The sequence below is a fragment of the Sinohyriopsis cumingii genome, chromosome 11 (genome assembly GCF_028554795.1).
Source record: "Sinohyriopsis cumingii isolate HCF-2022 chromosome 11, ASM2855479v2, whole genome shotgun sequence".
Classification (NCBI taxonomy): domain Eukaryota; kingdom Metazoa; phylum Mollusca; class Bivalvia; order Unionida; family Unionidae; genus Sinohyriopsis; species Sinohyriopsis cumingii.
Genome location: NC_142971.1, coordinates 95,835,939 through 95,854,993, shown reverse-complemented (window position 1 = coordinate 95,854,993; position 19,055 = coordinate 95,835,939). Strand labels below are relative to the sequence as shown.

At 36.7% G+C, this 19,055-nt stretch overlaps 1 protein-coding gene and 1 long non-coding RNA gene across 2 annotated transcripts in view; one reads left to right on the top strand and one right to left on the bottom strand.

Annotated features, from left to right (window-relative positions):
- The window catches only part of LOC149789053 (protein MCM10 homolog), a 94,062-nt gene that overhangs the window by 44,276 nt on the left and 30,731 nt on the right, over nucleotides 1-19,055 (bottom strand). The window contains exons 10-12 of the mRNA XM_089975240.1: nucleotides 16,279-16,441; nucleotides 15,359-15,517; nucleotides 1,749-1,876 (exon numbers count right to left, since the gene is read on the bottom strand). Coding sequence (XP_089831366.1) covers nucleotides 1,749-1,876; nucleotides 15,359-15,517; nucleotides 16,279-16,441 — 450 coding nt within the window. The remainder of the gene's footprint in view (nucleotides 1-1,748; nucleotides 1,877-15,358; nucleotides 15,518-16,278; nucleotides 16,442-19,055) is intronic.
- Nucleotides 3,951-13,136, top strand: LOC149789054 (uncharacterized). The gene is made up of 2 exons (XR_016424296.1): nucleotides 3,951-5,209; nucleotides 12,600-13,136. It is a non-coding gene; the product is annotated as an uncharacterized LOC149789054 (long non-coding RNA).

Sequence of the window (19,055 nt, the reverse complement as noted above, 5' to 3'; positions counted from 1 at the left end):
ACCTGATAAAAGACATGCCATAACACTATAAAGGTTAACAGCAAAATGAAACTTGTATACTGCCCATAGCACATTTTTATATGCGCGACTTCAACACAAATTTGTAGGGATTCTCATGCATCTCTACAAATTTTAGAAAAACTTTGACTGAGTACCCGTTGATCCTAATAATACCCGGGTACACAATCAAAGGGAAATTGTAATAAATGTGTACAAACCTGAAGTTATGTCCACATTTTTTAAAATTCACAATCTCACAACCTAATGTCATCTGGTACAAAGTCCAAGAATTCATCCTCATTGTCTGATAAAGTTCTGAAATCCTCCATATTCATTTAGGATGATATCATGGTCTAATCATAAATATCTGACTCCACTGTCTCTTTGTCATATGCAGATGCTTATTTAGAGACAGAGTTTGAGCTTTCTAATTAATGCTTTGATCTACAATTATTCAAAGTTGCAACTGAATACTTGTCATTTGTGCGGCAAGCTCGAATAACCATCCTCTATTACTTGTCACTACCATACTTGCAGCTCAAAGAGTTGTCTTGGTGGAAAACAAGTTATTGGAGTATTGTCAACTATTTACTGGATCAATCAAAAGGATTGTCAACTTGAAAACAAAGTGAGTGCTGTCTTTACAAGCAACAGAAAACTTGAATATGGTAAACAGGTTTCCTGTGGATCAATGCATTAACCGGATTATTATCAATGGGTGGGTACCTGAGTACCTGAATGACTTACAAGAAAAACTTTTGTTTCATAGCCTTCTTAACTAAATAGTGTTTATAAAGGCAACATTAAGATATGATCACATTTTTTCTGAGAAATAGCAGCACATCAGCATTCTTTGCACTGATTGTTCCTATTTGGTGTGAACAATATCTGCTGTATTACAAACAACCTTTTTAGAAGGAACAGTTTTTGCTGATAAGAAGAGTAACTCCCTTGCATAAAAGAAAATTGTACCATATAACTTCACTCAGCTAGCCCTGAGTATCACAATGTGACAATTACTTTAGGTGGGCAAATGTCCCCTCAGCTAGCCCTGAGTATCACAATGTGACAATTATTCTGGGTGGGCAAATGTCCCCTCAGCTAGCCCTGAGTATCACAACGGGACAATTACTTTAGGTGGGCAAATGTCCCCTCTGCTAGCCCTGAGTATCACAGTGTGACAATTATTTTGGGTGGGCAAATGTCCCCTCAGCTAGCCCTGAATATCACAATGTGACAATTATTTTGGGTGGGCAAATGTCCCCTCAGCTAGCCCTAAGTATCACAATGTGACAATTACTTTAGGTAGGCAAATGTCACCTCAGCTAGCTCTGATCATAACAGTATGAGAATCTTCAAGTATTATGATCATTATGACTTGTTATCAATGTTCAATTTAGTGTTACCAGTACATACATGCCAACCCCTGGCAAGGAAAACAATCCAAGTGGACAAAATCAGTAATCCAAGCAGACAAAAATAAAAATAAGAAAACAAATTACTGATTTTTTGGGAGGGAGATAAACCAATACTGTGTAATCCATATGCGTTTATGCTTAAGGCGTAATTTAGTGAAAATAAGCATAATGATTATGCCAAATGCATAGTTGTAAACATGTATGCTAGTGTCCCTTTCACCCACTGGCCAGGAAAATTTGGACTGTGACTCCTGCTCATGATCATTCTTACATGTCCATATAATTAAAAAAAACACATTTGATGAGTACAAATTATAAAAGCAAGCTCACTTGTTGATGAATTTGGAGCAAGGTTGTCCTGCCTTTGTGCGAAAGGTACATTTTCCAAGATCTTTGGCACAGCCTAGGACAAGTAGCTGGTGTGGGTGATTAATGGTAAATGCCACATCTGCCTGAATCTGAAAGAGAGAGAAACCACTGGTAACAGAACTGTAGCATCCATGCATTTTAACCATTCTAAACTGTAAATAGCTCTGAAATAAACTTGCCCCAACCATTCTACCTGACCCATTTTAAACTCAAACTAATAGCACCAACTTCTCCAACAACAATCCCCGAAAAAAATTCTGATCTGAGATTCAAAACAATAGTTTTTGTTTTTGACAAGTTAGTTGTAATACTTGGAGAAAAAAAAGCAGTCATAAAATAGCAGAAACAAATCAAACTTGTACAGAAAACCTTGTAGAGTTGGTACTAAGCATTCAGTCAAATTAGATCTGCCAACAAGCATGTACATACTTGAAAAGTAATAATTGGATGAAGTCCATAACATGTGACATAAAGAACCTACACTGTCATAGTCAAAACAGTGACAACTGGGTCCAAAATATAGCTAATGAAGAGGAAAATCGATCAAGAATAGACCAAATTCCCAGAAAATGACTCAACATGAATTTTGCTAAATGCATACAAACGTAGCTAAGAGAAATGGGCAGCCATGCTTAAAACTTAATAGTGAACCCAGCCAGCACAAATGGGTTTCTATACTAAAACTATTCACTTATTCGCATATAAACTGAAATCATGCATTCTTGATACAACAGAGAGAAAGATGAAGATAAAGTATGAATATCGAATGTACCCCATAACGAATCACCAAGTTACATCCATGATTTAGTAAATTTTGGCAATGTCCTCCTTCTCTTAAAGTTGAGAAGGAACAAATGGGGGGGGGGGGGGGGGTCATTCTGATCATAGTTAGGTTCTCTCAGAAGAACATCAAAAATGTTAACTAAAAGTGGAAGCAGAACAAGAGCCAGTGTTATAATGCATGTAATTCTTTCATCAGTATTAAAATATGAAAATGAAAATCTATATTCTCTAACCTTACTTCATGGTTGAATTTTTTTTAAAAATTAACTTATCAGTAATAAACCACAACCAGCCTGCATTTTCCCTAACTGTTAATCACACTTATGTCCACCCTTGAGTTCTGAAACAAAACTGAATGTCTGAACTTTGCTGATACAATAGAATGTATCATTGAAACAATTTTTTTTCTAGCAAAATGTTTCTTTGAGAATATTTACCCAGTCAAAAATGTATCTGCCTACCTAGGTGGTGGTTGGGCAGAGTGATCTCCCTTGGTATAGGGTTTGGCGCCAAATCCCATGAATATTTCAGTTACTACTGGAGGATAAAGCACACTCTCCAAGTGGATGTAACTGCGGGTAGGCTATGAGGGTGCATGTGTATTATGATTGGGCAAGTATTCTCAAAGAAACATTTTTACTAGAAAAAATTGGTATCTTGTTTAAATATGACAAAATATTAACACCATAGAAGAACAGGTAAAAGGTGGCGGGAGATACATCCCTTTACCCTAGAGAGACCACCTGTGGTCTCCTATGGTATCTGAGGCAGCTTTTAGAGAACCCAAATGGAAAAGACTCCAACCATTGGGGAGCAGCTTCAAAAGGTAATTATTTTCCCTCTCGCAAATCCAGAGGATGTTATGGAGATATGTCTGTATTGTAACGGCCAAGCTAGGTCCTGATAATACTATCTTGGAGTATCGCACCAGGGATGAGTATGCTTCTTATCAGCTGACTAAGGAGGGGGAGAATGGAGTAAACTCGAACTCTTGATTTCTTTTCAACCATAACACAAGATGATTCATTTATTAAGAAACAGCGAATAAAGTCAGTTCATGACCATGACAGTCTTGTTGTTTTTGTCCTAAGCCAAAATATTATCATTGTTTGGAGGTACAGCATGGTATATAATAATTTCATGCAAGGTCACTATACTATTAGTTCATTATATTATTTCTTCTGATGAGTAAAGATTATATTAGAGTTACCATATGTGAATTTAGTTGCATTAAAGGTTACTACAGCAGAGAAACTATGACTTGATTGTAATCGTGAAATGTAAAAATCTGCAAGGAAAACACTTGCTTGACTTTACACTTCAACCTTCGCATAATACTTATTTGAAGTGTATTGGTATAAATGGAAGTAAATTGGCTGTCAAGTCGGTGAGGAAAACACTCACAGTGACTTAGACAACTAATAAATTATAAAATAGAAACATAACTTACATTGTTTAGATTGCCAGCATAATCAAGTATTGTTGAATTGAATTTAGAATGTCAAGTCGGTGAGGAAAACACTCACAATGACTTAGACAACTAGTAAATTATAAAATAGACAAATAACTTGTGTTTTATAGATTGCTAGAATAATCAAGTATTGTTGAATTGAAGTTAGAATGTCAAGTCGGGGAGGAAAACACTCACAATGACTTAGACATTTTATTTCCCTAAGAACTTTGTTGGACCTATAATTTAAGAAAAAGGAATTATATATTTGTAATGTAGCAAAACTTTTCTGTATGTATTTAGCTTCATAAAATTAATTAAATAAAGAAAATAAATAAAGAAATGAATAAAAGTATTGGTCTGTGAGGACAACACTCACTTGACCGTATAACTGAATTTCAAATAACAAATGATAAAACAATATCTATGTTGCTTGTAAAATAAATTAGAAATGACTAGAATGTGTACAAGTTGGAAGAGAGAAAGGAATTAAAAATAATAACAAAAACTTAAATAAAAATTGATTTGCACTTAAATAAGCTTTATAAAAAAATATTTACTGTCCAAAATATTGCCTAAAGTTACATAATTCTCTAATAAACTAAACAAAACAAAATAAAAAAAAAAAAATAAATAAAACTCACAATAGCTGTGATGTACCTAGTTTGATGGCTGCTAGCTGACTGAACCCCCTCAAGCAGCCCACAAAGCCTTATATACTCCTGACAAAACCCACAAAACCCACAATACCCACAACGCCCACAAAACCCAAAATACCCACAAAACCCACAACGCCCACAAAACCCACAAAACCCACAATCCTTGTTGGAATGTTCAAACCATCATGCGCTAGTATTGCATGTGTATATTTAGTTAATTTTCACAGTGATTATTTATGGAAATTACCAGCGGGATATTTTACACATTACTACATTGCGAATGAATTGCCATAAGTAAAAATAGAAAAAGAAAAAAAATTCAGTTTTGTATTTCGCGGCACATACCGTGTTAGCCTGTCGCTATAGCAATGGTTCGGAAACCGTGTTATGCACTCTTACAATATTACCGAGGTAGACCGCATGAAAGGGTAGTCAACAGTTATATGTACCAAAGAAACAAAGAAGAGGAAAAACAAACTTAAATGCAATGACGTATACAAATGAAACCCCAGGGACTATAAACACATTGAGTATGTAGTGTACAGTCTTAAGCTGTTAACTAGAAATAGCCATTAATCGAATTATCAAGGATGCCAGCCGCCGGCATGATACTCCCTATTTTCGCTATCACAAAAACACGTAGACTATACCAGCTAACTATTAATCGACAAGTAAACAAAACACAGGATCCTAGAAAATAGTAATGTCAACTCATTTGAGCAATTCACTGCTAATGCACAGATTTATAATTTTAAAAAAAATCTATACCGAATTAGACGGCTTGTATGAATAGTGTTTACTGTATATATGCATACATATCTCACTCCCTAAATGCAGGTTATTACAATACCCTCTGCCAAGAGTGTTAGTGTCCTCACAACACTCTTAAAATTTACACTGAAGGCACTTGTATACACAAAACTGATGCTTTAAGTTTTATAGAAAGTACTGTATTAATGGTAGGAGCAGTTGAAATATAATGGTTATAATTTACACAGAAAACTCAACATATTCAAGAACAAGAACATGGAATTAAATTACTCAGATTATCTATAAACAATAGATACTGTAATTCAACACTGATATCAATAATATTTTTAAATATCTTAAATTCCAAATTCCGAGCCTACAGATGTCACAGGTTTCAAGCACAAGTACTATGTTAACAATGAAATGTTTAAGAACATATGTACACTAATTTAGCTTAAGAGCAATTCTGGGTACAAGTTTTGTTTCCCTATTATAAAGTATAAATTGCACAGTAAGAAAAATTCAGTAATTTCAAATATATGTGACAATACTAAATGAACTTATTCATTATTCAATACTAAACTGCATATGACTGTTAAAAGAAACAAACTTGCATACCTACTGTGATCCTATGAACCAATTTCAGACTACATATTGTAGAAAGAAAAAAAAAAAATACTTTACATCTGTATGAAGTAACTTATTTTTGAAGTTTTCAACTTTCCTTTAAACAGCAAATGTGTTAATATAAAAACTCATGTTGCTAAACTGATATAAGCAATTCTAGAAAAGCTGAATATGTATATAATGTATTCCATTTACTGACTGATAATATACTGTTAAAATTAAAGTTTACAGCGCTTGATATTTCAGGGTAAGTTGAACATATAATTGGCAAACTTCAGAGCAGTGAGCCAAATCAGTTATGCATGCATGACATTTTAAAATCAAATATCAGTGTAGTTTACAACAATAATATATATGCCAATAGAATGCAATGCATGACTATAGAGGGAGAAAAAAAATGAAAAAATAATTGTCATTAGGAGCACACGTCTACTTGAAACATTGGTTGTATGCCTGTACTGGCCAAAATAATTGTATGCGGCATGCAGTTTGATATGCCAATAGATAATGCATCATCACTTAGGTGAGCCCAAAAAAAAAAAATTAATATAAAAATACTATTATAATTTTTCTTGTTTTTAACCCTGTTTTGTTTCAAATATATAGTCCTTGCTATTCAAAATTGACATTATACTACTGCTTCACAACCAGCTCTGTCAATATTTATGAACTGTGTTTTAAACAACTAATGTTCTTTTCCAGTTCTTGATTCCAGGACCGCCATTCTGGAAGCCTTTATCGTCCATCTTGGGGGATTTTCACCTGTATATTTCTTCAGTTTGTTGTGATGAACAAGTTTTTCTTTCCCAAATGAATCCAGCTGTATCAGATAATTTAAACAACTTATTGGCCGCTTGACAACATATGGTCCATCATACATGTTCTGCAATTTTGGTGACACATCTATCTTCCTACCATCAGCTATTAACCACACTAAATCTCCTGGCTGGTAAAAACTCTGAGACACCTTGGCATCATATAAGTCTTTCTGGTGTCTTGCTGCAGACTGTAAATGTTTTCTGGCAACCTGATGAGCATGATGCATCCTATCTCTAATCAGATCAACATACTCACCATAACTTGTGAAATTTCCTCTTGTCTGGTTCTGCACATATCCAAATGCAAGTTCTACAGGCAACCTTACTTCTCTTCCTAACATCAGTAAGTTTGGTGTTAAACCTGTGGACTCGTGTGGTGTTGCTCGATAAGCAGCTGCTAAACAACCTAGGTGCAAATCCCAGTTCTCTTGCTCTCCCTTTAAATAGGCTTTGATCATTCTTAGAAGAGTACGGTTGAACCTCTCTACTAGTCCATTACATCTTGGATTTCTAACACTTGTTCTAGTTTTCCGTATTTCTAACATCTGGCATAACTTTATGAAAATTTCACTTTCATAGTTCCGACCTTGATCAGAATGTATGGTCAAAGGGCATCCGAATCTGCTAATAACCTCCTCCAGTATTTTCTGTGCACACGTTTCAGCAGTCTGGTCAGATACCGCAAATATTTCGACCCATTTGGTAAAATGATCAGTTGCAACCAAAATGTACTGGTTTCCCCTAGGTGTCTGAGGTAAAGGCCCCAAAATATCTGTTGCCAACCTATCCAAGGGTGCTCCAACTGCCATGTTACCCAATGGTGCTCTTGGGTTCTTGTTGGGTTTCTTATTTGCAGCACAAATATCACATTTCATTACCCAGTTCTTAATGTCTTCCCGCATTTCAAACCAGTAAAATCTTTGAAGGGCTTTCTCATGTGTCTTCTTTATTCCTAAGTGTCCAGATAACACAGTCATGCATCTGAAACGTTATATCCCTCCTCAGTACCCAAGGAACAATGAATTGTAAATGTTCTCCAGTGCCATCTTTCCTGATGAACTTCTTAAACAAAACCCCATCCTGAAGTTCTAAGATATCCCATAATAACCAATAATGTCGAGTTGCTGGACTCAAAGCAGTAATTGCTGCACTCGATTGTTGTTTATTTTCTTGTTTTGCCTTCATGATAGGACCTATATCTTCATCTTCTTCTTGTAGCTGTTGGAGTTTCACCATGCTGTAGTTTCCAGTCCACGGTACCCAACTGTCTGATTTATTCTCTTTTCTGCAATGAACTTCGTTCTCCTTTTCAGGGACTAACTTTGTCTGTAAATCCTTTCTGTATTGAGCTCTGGTTTTCACAGTTCTTAAATTCTCACTCTCTTGTTCTGTCCTCACAGTGGGACCCTCTGCCTGATTGGAACCCATCACTTGTTCTACATCATTAAAGGTCAGACTGTCAACTACTTGATGGTCATCTGTAGTTTCTTCTAAATTAACAATCTGAAGACCCTCTGCCTGCTTAGGACCCAATCTGTTTGTTGCTGAGACATATCCCATCATGTTGTCTTCTCTTTTCCTACATTTCCTACATGGTCCACAGCGCAAAGGTTCCATCATATCAACATCATCACAGTTGCAATCACGTGGATTAGGACACCTGCTGAGAGCATCTGCATTGCCATGCTTGGTGCCACGACGGTATTCCACTGTAAAGTTATATGCTGATAGGATTTCAATCCATCTAGCTATCCGTCCCTTTGGTTCTTTCAGTTTGAACAGCCAAACTAAAGCTTGATGGTCTGTCCTGATTTGAAGGTTCTGCCCAAAAGGTATTGTCTAAAATATTCAACAAAATAACGTACTGCTAATAGTTCCTTGTCCGTTGCACAGTAGTTTTTCTCTGCTCTGTTTAAAGATCGACTGGCAAAGGCTATCACTCGTTCCTTCCCATCTTGGTATTGACTGAGAACAGCACCTATTCCCACATCACTGGCATCGGTGTCGAGAATAAACTCACAAGTAGATAAAGGATAAGCCATGATATCTGGACTTGTAAGCGCTGTCTTTAGATGTTCAAATGCTTCATCACATAATGGTGTCCACTGAAAAGATTTCCCCTTGCGTGTCAATTCCACCAAAGGGCGTACAATCGTGAAAAAATGTTTCACAAAACGGCGATAATAACTTCCCATCCCTAATATTTGTCGTACCTCTGTTATATTTGCAGGTGTCGGCCATTCTAGTATTTTCATGATGTTCCTAGGGCATGGTTTTACTCCTTCCTTGCTAACAATATGACCCAAAAATTCCACCTCCTTTTGTAGTAAATGACATTTATCTGGCTTCAATTTTAATCCAGCATTTTGTATTCTTTGCAACACTTCTTCAGGTCGTAACATGTGTTCCTCAAAGTTTTCCCCAAAAACAATGATGTCATCAATGTAAATTAGACAGGTTTGCCATTGAAGTCCTTGAAGTACTAACTCAACTAGGCATTGAAAAGTACCTGGGGCTCCGGTAAGTCCCATGGGCATAGTCTTGTATTCAAAGAGTCCATACTTGGTGACGAAAGCTGTCTTTGGAATGTCTTCACCCCTTACTGGAATTTGGTGATACCCTGAGGTAAGATCCAGTGTTGAGAAGGACTCTGCTCCAGCGACAGCATCCAAGCAATCTTGCACACGGGGTAAAGGAAAAGCATCTTTAACAGTTACTGCATTCAGTCGTCTGTAATCAACGCAAGGTCTAACCTGGCCATTCTTCTTTCTAACCAGCACAATGGGTGATGCCCAAGGTGAAGTTGATTTCTGTATTACTCCTTTATCCTCCAGTTCTTGTATTGCTTTCTTTTCTTCTGCAGCAAAGGCCAATGGCACTCGTCTTGGGGGTTGTTTGACTGGTTTTGCATCTTTAGTGTCAATGCTATGCTCAATTAGTGTTGTCAATCCTAAATCATTGTCATCTCTGGAGAAGGTATTTGCAAACTTATTAAGTAAATTTGCTATCACTTTTGATTCTTGTGGGCCTTTTGTTGCAACAGTACTCTCATACAAATCTTGTAAGTGTTCTGGTACAATGCAGCTTTCAGTCCCAGCAGAGATATCTCTTTTTACATCCACTCTTTCGAAGTTACTCTTCATCCCACTAAGACATTGTCTTTCTGACTTCTGATTTTTGATTCTGCGGATTTGGCTAAAATTTCTGGTTTCTTCAGTATCTTCAGTGTCAAAGAGTGTCATTTGAATACCGTCATGTCTGTATGCTTGTCCGATGCGTGTATCCTGTTTGATAGATACAGCTGTTGGGTATGGATTGAGTACTCTAAGTTTCTGAGTGACTTTATCTTTTGTGTCCACTAGGGCAGGAGCCACAGTCAAGGAATATTTATCTGTAAAATTTTCACTTGGTTCAATCAGAAACTCATTTTGTTTTATAATTCCATCTTCTTCCTTCCTATCCACAAAAACATCTATTACTGCTTCACTATCTCCTGGTATGATGAAATCGTCTGCTGTTCTTACGTTTCTCACTGTATCATCATTAAGTCCAATCTGTATGCATGGTATTGATACGCCATGAAGTTTAATTACCCCTTTGCTTAGCAAAATGTCGGCAGGTCCATCATTCTCATTTTACAGTATGTCTATTCCAAGAAGTCCTTCGTCTTCAATTTTTGCAACTATAACCTCCCTGTCCAGTTTCAGTGGTCCCAATTCTAGATGAAATGTGGCTTTTCCCAATTCTTTTAACAGTGTCCCACCTGCTCCAGCCAAAGTTACAGACTTCTTTAGCAGTGGACGTTTCTCCTCAGGTATTTGATTATAAACTCTGTCAGCAATAATGGTCTTTGTTGCACCCGTATCTGCAGTAAACATCAGTTTCACCCCTTCTATTGAACCCTTAATGTAAATTCCATCATACTTTGGGATGCGTTGTCTGATAAATTCTGGATTTATTTGATCATTATCTTCCATATGTGGGCCCTTGTCATACGGGGCTGCACTTAGGCCCGTGGAGCCAGCCCTATCTCGTTTAAAGCATCAGAGTTGCAAGCAGTCGGAATGGTGACTGATTTCTCTTGAAGAGTGGGTTCTCCAGTTTGCATATTTGACCTCGGTCCATCAGCATAGAGTTTTGTATGCTTAAATGGGCAGTCTCTTGAAAAAATGTCCCTGCTCCCCACAACTAAAACAGGTTAGATTGTGACCATTCCCCTCAGTTCTCCTCAGATAAGTTTGCATTTGTTGCCTGCCTCCCTTGCGTAGCAATGTGGACATATTGTTTTGCTGTATTCTCTTCAACCCATCTTCAATTTTCTTTATTTTATCAACTATCTGTTGTAGAATTTCTTGGTCTTGGGATTTATTCCCGCTAGATTTCTCACTTTCTATCGTGTCTTCTTTTCTTGTCTTTAGAGTGACAGGTCCACCCTTTACTGTATTCTGTGTTTTCTTCACACCATCATTCTTTACTGGTACCCGGCATACATGCTCACCTGTTCCATACTCACCTTCCTCAATTAATTCGCAATCATCATCTAAATCTGACTCAACTCCCTGTGGTGTAGTCCTTCTGGTCATCTTTTTAAATGTTCTGTCTTGCACAGATTCATGGACATTGGGACGTGTCTTGGTTTGCATAAAATTTACTACATGGTACACTGCTTCATCAATGTCATTTGGTTCCTTGACATATTCTACCTGGAAACGTGCTCTGTCATCATACAGACCATCTAAAAATCTTCTAAGTAAATCTTCTCTTCTGGTTCTTGTGTCTCTGTTAGGATGTGCCTTGTCATACAGCCGCTTTAACTCTGCAGCATACTCCTCTGCAAGTTCTCCTGGTTTTTGCTTCCTTCTGCTGAATTGCCCAGCATAAGTCTTTGTTGTCTCCACAATACGATAGCGATTGTTCAGCTCATTCACTAGTGCTCTGAAATTTCCTAAGGTCTTTCTAGGAAGCTGACTGAATACAAAGTCCCCAGCCTGTCCATGCAGGCGTGGTAATAACTCGTCCAGTTTCTGCTCATCGGTCCAGTGTTGCCTATCAGCTATTGCTGTAAACCTGTTAATCCATACATTCCATGATTCTTTCCCAGTAAATGCAGGAAGTCGCACACTATGACTCCTTGCAGTTCTGAAACTTGTGGCCTGTCCCATATTCAGACTAGATCTGGAAATGCCCGAACTATACCCTTCAACTTCAACATCACTCCCATCTGATGAACTCATAATATCATCAGCATTACCTTCGCTATCCTGTGACATTCGTGTCCTTGCCGAATGCACTTTTCTATTACTTCTTCTTGTCTCAATAACTGAATCTCGAGACTCCCCAGCTGGAGTATTTCCACAAGATGGTGACTGGGCCCTAGCCACCAACCCTTGTAATACATTCTCTATACTCCGCATTGTCCCAGATACCTCTTTCACAAACCCTTGCATTGCAGTACTTACTGCAGATACAATGCTTCCAGTCAGATCTGTAGAATTTTCCTTGGCCATTTCAGCATTTTCTCCAATAACATCGCCTTCCTCAACACCATGTAGATTCCTCTGCCACTCTCTGGTGGCTGGCAACACCTGGACAGATGCATTTAATCTTCTTGACCTTCTCTCAGTAGCTTCACATGACCTGCTTGGCCCTGCATTATAATCAATATCAGTTGCCCTATTATCGTTTAAATCTTCATTTCTCATATGTGTCCTGTCGTCTTTTTCAGAGATGACATCCTCACCAAATTCACTGTGATCTTCAACTGCTGATTCCACTGGAAATCTGCATCCAACATCCATTTCTACTTCACATGATGACCCTTTGCCTTGGATCTGGTCCTGCTTGACAGTCAGTTGACTCATCCCCTGAGCTTTTTGATTCCTCCGTTTGCCCATGACAGATACAACAGCTCAAATTAAGGTGCAGTATACCCAGACTCGCTTGTTTGGAGCTCTGTATCAGCAAGATATCTCCAGCAGAACCTCCTCCTGAGGTACTTGCAACTTCTCTTGGACCTGGGTTTGAATCTCAGGATCTGTCTTCCACAATGGCAGATCCCACCGCTGAACCACCAGACTCTGTAACGGCCAAGCTAGGTCCTGATAATACTATCTTGGAGTATCGCACCAGGGATGAGTATGCTTCTTATCAGCTGACTAAGGAGGGGGAGAATGGAGTAAACTCGAACTCTTGATTTCTTTTCAACCATAACACAAGATGATTCATTTATTAAGAAACAGCGAATAAAGTCAGTTCATGACCATGACAGTCTTGTTGTTTTTGTCCTAAGCCAAAATATTATCATTGTTTGGAGGTACAGCATGGTATATAATAATTTCATGCAAGGTCACTATACTATTAGTTCATTATATTATTTCTTCTGATGAGTAAAGATTATATTAGAGTTACCATATGTGAATTTAGTTGCATTAAAGGTTACTACAGCAGAGAAACTATGACTTGATTGTAATCGTGAAATGTAAAAATCTGCAAGGAAAACACTTGCTTGACTTTACACTTCAACCTTCGCGTAATACTTATTTGAAGTGTATTGGTATAAATGGAAGTAAATTGGCTGTCAAGTCGGTGAGGAAAACACTCACAGTGACTTAGACAACTAATAAATTATAAAATAGAAACATAACTTACATTGTTTAGATTGCCAGCATAATCAAGTATTGTTGAATTGAATTTAGAATGTCAAGTCGGTGAGGAAAACACTCACAATGACTTAGACAACTAGTAAATTATAAAATAGACAAATAACTTGTGTTTTATAGATTGCTAGAATAATCAAGTATTGTTGAATTGAAGTTAGAATGTCAAGTCGGGGAGGAAAACACTCACAATGACTTAGTCATTTTATTTCCCTAAGAACTTTGTTGGACCTATAATTTAAGAAAAAGGAATTATATATTTGTAATGTAGCAAAACTTTTCTGTATGTATTTAGCTTCATAAAATTAATTAAATAAAGAAAATAAATAAAGAAATGAATAAAAGTATTGGTCTGTGAGGACAACACTCACTTGACCGTATAACTGAATTTCAAATAACAAATGATAAAACAATATCTATGTTGCTTGTAAAATAAATTAGAAATGACTAGAATGTGTACAAGTTGGAAGAGAGAAAGGAATTAAAAATAATAACAAAAACTTAAATAAAAATTGATTTGCACTTAAATAAGCTTTATAAAAAAATATTTACTGTCCAAAATATTGCCTAAAGTTACATAATTCTCTAATAAACTAAACAAAACAAAATAAAAAAAAAAAAATATAAAACTCACAATAGCTGTGATGTACCTAGTTTGATGGCTGCTAGCTGACTGAACCCCCTCAAGCAGCCCACAAAGCCTTATATACTCCTGACAAAACCCACAAAACCCACAATACCCACAAAACCCACAACGCCCACAAAACCCACAATCCTTGTTGGAATGTTCAAACCATCATGCGCTAGTATTGCATGTGTATATTTAGTTAATTTTCACAGTGATTATTTATGGAAATTACCAGCGGGATATTTTACACATTACTACATTGCGAATGAATTGCCATAAGTAAAAATAGAAAAAGAAAAAAAATTCAGTTTTGTATTTCGCGGCACATACCGTGTTAGCCTGTCGCTATAGCAATGGTTCGGAAACCGTGTTATGCACTCTTACAATATTACCGAGGTAGACCGCATGAAAGGGTAGTCAACAGTTATATGTACCAAAGAAACAAAGAAGAGGAAAAACAAACTTAAATGCAATGACGTATACAAATGAAACCCCAGGGACTATAAACACATTGAGTATGTAGTGTACAGTCTTAAGCTGTTAACTAGAAATAGCCATTAATCGAATTATCAAGGATGCCAGCCGCCGGCATGATACTCCCTATTTTCGCTATCACAAAAACACGTAGACTATACCAGCTAACTATTAATCGACAAGTAAACAAAACACAGGATCCTAGAAAATAGTAATGTCAACTCATTTGAGCAATTCACTGCTAATGCACAGATTTATAATTTAAAAAAAAAATCTATACCGAATTAGACGGCTTGTATGAATAGTGTTTACTGTATATATGCATACATATCTCACTCCCTAAATGCAGGTTATTACAGTATGAAGCTGTCAAATGATCTGGAAGGGTAACCTTTGTGCCACGGGTAAAGGTGTCTCCAGATTGACTTGAGCCGTTTAGGATGGGCAGAAAATTTGACTCCAGTATTGCCTACAAAACTTCTCTTGCAGGTGGTATAATAATAGTGTAACATTGTAAAATTCATTTGGGGGCAGGATATATTTTTTATTTTACCATGAACAATGACAGAAGGTACTAATTTAAAAATGTAAAATTTATATAGCCATTTACAGCCACTATCATTCACAGATAATCCCAAAACATCACATACCTGGTCATATATAAGGTAAAGGTATTGAAAGAGTGACACAAAGTGAATAGCAATAGATTAAGTGTAAACTGAATACCTTATCTGCCTTGTCCATAGGAGTGGCATTGAGGAGTCCCACAACTGTGGAGATATCATTCTTCCAGTGCTCCTTGTACACAGTTCCAAACAGGAAAAATGTGATGATTCTGTCACAGTCCTTAAGGTCACTCAGCTTCCAAATACAGAACGTCTTTCCCTACATGGAAAAGATATATAAAGCATGTCTTTTGTTTAAAATAAATGTTAAACATTTAGATTTTTGCTCAATAAGTGTACTGTTGGGCAATCAGACTATAAGATGCAGTTTAATAGAGTGAAAAATGAACATTAAATGTTAGCATTAAATTTTTTAATACTAATTATTCACAACAATGAAGTATGCGGAGAACATGATATGGTGAAAATAAACACCATGGTCACAGTTACACTAAATTCTCATCAAACTGAGATTTTATTTTATCATGCTTTTGATGCTTCAAACATCAGACAGATGGAAGAGTCATTTTATTGAAAGGAAACATTATCACTTTCTAATTTTTATAATTAAACACATGGAAACCAATTTATTCTTGAGAAAAAGTTATAGCAAGACTCTTATAAAGAGAACATTGACTGCTATCAATCTCAATAATAGCCTAGAATTATTTACAAGTAATTCTATGCCTGCAAAAGTTATTGGTATAACAAGATCATTCAAATGTCATCATGAATTGTGTCAACAATAACTATCATGTCATGCAGATACATTGGCACACAAGATTTGTACATTAAAATATATTGCTAAATCTAATCATGTTATGCAGATACAAGGAAACATTGGCACACAAGATTTGTACATTTAAATATATTGCTAAATCTATTCATGTTGTGCGGATACAAGGAAACACTGGCACACAAGATTTGTACATTTAAATATATTGCTAAATGTAATCATTCTGAAGATTAAACTTCACCTACGGAAGAAGACTGCCTGGGTTCCGACTTGTGTACAACAACTCCGATAGTGACCCAATTCCCCTGCATATCAGCAGAGTTCATCTTACTGGTCAGGCTTGAAATTTTTATCATTTTTCTCCCATACATCTTCTCCTTCAGCTCAAACATGGATACTCTAGGATTACTGGAATGGAATATTGACATGTCGGGTGAACTGAAATGCTCTGGTATATTGATATTCCATAGCTGCCAACCTTCCAGGCTCACAATTAGTGAAAACAGGGCTAAAAAGTCGTGAATTTGGACACGAATTAGTAAAAAATACCACGACAATAACTCCATCCACTCTGACCGTCAATACTACACTATATCAAGTTCGCAATATAACACTAAAACACTACATATATCGCGACCAGCAGTACCAGACTGTTTGGAAACTGCGAATATCACAACTAGCGCTTAATGGGAAATCGGTTATTTTATTAAAGATTTAAAATAATTGAGGACTGAAGAATTCGTGAATTTTTGGCTTCCGGCATGAATCTGTGAACAGCTGAAAAAGTTGTGAAATTCACACCAAATTCGTGAGGGTTGGCAGCTATGCACTACCCAGTCTCAGTTGTTGTTGTTGTTGTTGTGGGTTTAACGCCATTTTTCAGCACACGATAGGCTATACATGGCAGCCAGTATCAATGGTGGAAGAAGAACCAGGGGAAACCCCCGGAAAGAACCACCGACCCACGAGAAGCTACTGGCAAGCTTTCTCACATACCCAAATTGGCTGAAGCCGAGACTCGAACCAGCGCAGACAGAGGTGAGATGGCAGTGATCCGTAATGGAGAGTGCTTTAGACCACTTGGCCACTTGGGGCCCCCTACCCAGTCTCAGGGTTCTCTACAGGATTTTGGAAGTTGCAATCCAGGACTCCTTCCTTGAAAAAAGTTGCAGTCCCTGCCATAAGCTGTGGAGTCCAAATAACAATACTTTTCCCTCCCCATCCAATAATTCTGAGTATTATGTATGCATTTTTGTGTCACCAAGAATGCTAAAGTTCATTCATCGTGAACTATTTAGTATTATAAAAATTGAAAAATTAGGGTAGTTGATAATATTAAATGTGATTTTACAACTACAACAATTCTCAATGCCTTTACCTTTATCTTACCATTCTTTATTTTCATGTGCAGTTTGAAAGAATCAGGGGAGAGTACACTTTCTTTTTCTATATTTACATAGCTGCCAAACCCCTGAGTACAAAAATACTGACTGCTTGTGACAAAAATACTAATTTTCAGTAACAAATACTGATTTTTAAAATTTTTAATGCATATGTAACTATTTACAACATATACAACCATCAGTAGGACAGTGCTTTACATAATTACATAATGTCAAAGATGCATGTGTTGTACCATGTTCCATTCAGGTGCCCATTCTGAAGGTGCAAGAGTGCAACACACTCAGACACTGGCTGTTAATAGAAGCCTTTTCCACACCTTATTTTTTTCCGTCTCAGTCATTATCGATTCCAATGTACCAACTTTCATTAATGATCACAATTCTGTGTGACTTTTTTTTTACTGAACTATTTTCGTTCTAGCACACAAGTAATCTTTTGTGATTTTACTGTCTGAAAAACATGTGTCAAATAAATCACCAGCAACACTAGTAACTGAAAGAGGAAGGTTCATTTCTAACAGAAATTTAATAAACCAAATTTCAATCGAATTACATCAAGGTTCTCTCTGGTATTTATATACATCTAAGTTCAGGCTGAGTTGTGTATGACGTTTATTAGCTATTATGTGCTCTTGTATTTCATGGGCACCTCCATGCCCAATAGCAAAATCACGTTATACAATTTGCAAAGTTTTCTCCTTTACTAGGTGGTTTCACAAATCTAAACAAGATGGCATAACTGTCCTTCCAGTTCTGTCTTGTCTTTCCTGGAGAAAATTCTGAATATTCTGCTTTGCTATTCAACATGATTGGAAGATGAATACTACAAGGATGAGATACAGTAACAGCAGTAACTGTTTGCAATTTCCAATATGGCAGATAAAGACAGACATGGTAGTCTCAATTTCAAATGAACCAATCATATTACAGAACTGTATTCCTATATACATGTGAGACATTTCTATCAGAATAGAACCAACTGCCTGTTCTAAACTGAAAATTGCAAGGAAATTTTTTTTGTTTTTTTGTTTAAATTAAAAAATGTGTTTTTTTTCATTGCCAAAAAAATGTACACCCATATTCAGGTCCAAAATATGGGACAAATACAGAGAGAAAAAAACGGGACACTTGGCAGCTATGCAAATTATCCAGTCAGCATCATTTACTGAGAAGCTATTTAGTAAAAGTCCATGTTGACATAACCATGCCCTCAAGAGAGTTAGTGATAAGAAGGTGTTCAAGAGCTCACCCCAGCCATTATGTCATCAGCACATACCCACCAACCCTGTGAGAGGTATAAGCATAACTTAAGTTGCAATAAAGCACAATATGAGCAGAAAAAGTGTAATCAATATATTATAGGAGAAGTGGTGACTATGTTGGAGGTCAGACTAGTACCAATTAATATAAGATCAACTACATATCAAAAAAAGTCTTTAAGTGAAAAGCTATGTTGAAAGGAACATTCATGAGAAGCAATAACAAGATTTTCACAGTAGCATTCCAGACTGGATGTCCAAAGGGCACCACTTTAATTCTGAAGCAACTAGACTTGGAGATAAACTGTTGTGCAAAATTTCATGGCAATCCTTCAAGGAGTATAGGTAACAACGTTGTGT